General features: G+C 45.5%; 1 protein-coding gene across 1 annotated transcript; it reads left to right on the plus strand.

Annotated features, from left to right (window-relative positions):
* The first annotated feature begins 2,067 nt into the window (after nt 1-2,067).
* Nucleotides 2,068-2,409, plus strand: LOC118756980. Its single transcript, XM_036491708.1, has one exon. It carries the CDS (start codon nt 2,068-2,070, stop codon nt 2,407-2,409), a length of 342 nt encoding a protein of 113 aa, XP_036347601.1.
* Nucleotides 2,410-2,815: the final 406 nt, after the last annotated feature.

The raw sequence follows: 2,815 nt of genomic DNA on the forward strand, positions 1-2,815 counted from the left end.
ACCTGGAACAAGTCGCATACTTCGGTATTGATTTTTGGATCATCGGTGTGGCGGAATTGGAAGCTGAGAGACTCCACCAACTCTCGACGAAAACCACTGAAAGGGATCTGGCGATGCACGAGCTTTCGCCGGAACAATGCCAACGGCTTGACTCAGTGAAGCAAAAGTTTCGAAGTTTCGAAGAACACGGCCATGGCCGGACGCTCGTTGAAAAACATACAATCCAACTTGTGAAAGGTGCCGTGCCATTCAAGGACAGGCACTATCCGATGTCCCCGGCGGTTCAAGCTCTTGTCTATAAAGAAGTGGATGAGATGCTGAAGTTAAAAGTGATAGAGGAATGTGAGAGTCCTTGGAATAATCGAGCTACCATTGTCCGAAAACCAAGTAAAAACAGATTTTGTTTGGATGCAAGGAAACTCAACGCGCTGACGGTGAAAGATGCCAAAATATCGAAGGCATTCTAAGTTGCATCGATCATACGCACTACATAAGCAGCATAGATTTAAAACATGCTTTCTGGCAGATCGAGTTGGACACGGATAGCAAGCAATACACGGTGTTTACTGTCCCGGGACGGCCTCTTTACCAATTTTGCGTTATGCCGTTTGGACTTAGTAACGCCGCGCAAAGGCTATGTCGTTTAATGGACAAAGTAGTGCCACACAGACTTAAGCAGAACGTCTTTGTATATTTGGATGATCGTTTGGTAATCTCGGAGGACTTTCAATCTAGAACTGCTGGAAGAAGTGGCGATCTGTTTCGAGAAAACAAATTTGACGATCGGACTAAAAGCATCACATTTTTGTTTCAAAGAATTAAAAGACCTTGGGTATATCATTGGAGCAGGAGCGCTGAGGACAGTTCCAACAAAAATAGAGGCCATCCGAAAAATCCCGATGCCAAAAACCTCACGAGAAGTCCGGAAGTTTCTTGGTACTGCTGGGTGGTACAGGCGTTCATTAATAATTTCGCGGCGCTGTCAGCTCCGCTCACGGATACCCTCAAGAAGAGCCAAAAATTTGTAGTGACTCCAGCCGCAATCGATGCCTTCAACGCGCTGAAACAGGCGCTTACAACACCGCCGGTACTTCGTCATCCAGACTTTCGCAAGCGATTTTTCATCCAGTGCGATGCGTCCGATCTAGGCGTAGGCGCAGTTTTATTTCAAAAAGAGGAAGACGGTTCGGAGTGTCCCATTGCCTTCTTCTCGCAAAAATTAAATAGCTGCCAACGAAATTACAGCGTGACGGAGAAGGAATGTCTCGCCGCCGGATTAGCTGTTAAACGTTTTCGCCCATATGTGGAAATGATGGCCTTCTCAGTGGTCACCGACCACGCGAGTCTGAAGTGGCTGATGTCCCTCCGTGATTTAAACGGACGCCTGGCTCGATGGTCGCTTCAATTGCAATGCTATGACTTTGAGATCGAACATCGCAAAGGCACAGAAAACATTGTGGCGGACACCCTTTCGCGCTGCATCGAGGAAGTTACTGCCAGCGAATACCCGGTATTATCTTTTGACACCACTGAGTTCGAATCCGAGGAATACCAGGAACTAAAAAAATAAATTGAAGAAAATACAAGCAAATTACCAGATATAAAAATCGAAAGCGGCTATATTTGTAAACGTACCGTGTTTTCCAAAAGTGATGAGGAGCAGGAATTCGCCTGGAATCTGTGGATCCCATCATCGCTTACATCGACACTCATAGCCGAAGCATACGAGCCGTAGAGTTAGGCGCATGGCGGGATAGGTAAAACGCTGCATAGACTCCGTCGGTTTTATTATTGGCCGAGGATGGCTTCCCAAATCGCAAATCACATCAAAAACTGCGTGATATGTCAACAGTGCAAAGCCCATAATTACACCTTGAATCGAGGTATAGGAAACGAAGTAGTAACGGACAGGCCCTTTCAGAAACTATACGTCGACTTTTTAGGCAAATACCCGCGGTCTAAAAGAGGCAACGCATACATTTTCATTGTCGTGGATCATTTTTCAAAATTCACCTCGGTGCACGCAGCCAGGGCGTTACGCCCTATTTTGCGTTATTCGGACAGAACATGTTCACGTCGGGAAATGACTATATGCTTGCGCGGAAATTGTTGTCGTTAGGCGCCGTAGAAACAAATATTGTGAACCGCGATGATAAACTGCAATTACTGCGCGAAAAAATTAAAAGTAGATTACACACCGCATATGAACAAAGCGCGCGGCGATACAATAAACGAAGTCGCGGAGTGCACTTTAGGCCCGGTCAAGAGGTGTACCGACGAAACTATGTGCTTTCCGACTTCAAGAATAATATAAATGCTCAATTTTGCCCCAAATACAGAAAGTGTCGCATCGTCAAGCCCATAGGCAACACCATGTTTGAACTGGAAACCCTACAAGGCAAGTCATAAGGAGCGAGCGTGTAGTTCTTTTTTTAATTTTTATGCCCGGCTGAGTCAGTAGAACATGAGCTATAATTATCTCAGGGTGTGGGCGTGACCTACGCTGGGCGCCTTTAACAGATGTTAACTCCAAGTACCTTTTTAGTAAAAAAAATGTAACAGATAGGCCGTATTTCAATATTGAGACTGCACACGAATTTCATCACCTTATCAGGCTTTCGTCGCAGCTGCAAGCCGATAAGTCGGTGCGTTGTTATGTGAGCAGCCCCCGTCGAGTTCACTTATCTCGCGCTGCTTGCAATTTTATTTTCTTTGTTATGATCAGTGTTGCCAGGTCTTCGTCATGAGAAAACGTCCCTCTTGGTCTGAAAAAACGTCATTTCCTACCCAAAAACGTCTTTTTCAAATGAATGTA

Source organism: Rhagoletis pomonella, unplaced genomic scaffold, assembly GCF_013731165.1.
Source record: "Rhagoletis pomonella isolate Grant_MI unplaced genomic scaffold, Rhpom_1.0 Rhpom_scaffold_13461, whole genome shotgun sequence".
In the NCBI taxonomy this organism is placed as follows: domain Eukaryota; kingdom Metazoa; phylum Arthropoda; class Insecta; order Diptera; family Tephritidae; genus Rhagoletis; species Rhagoletis pomonella.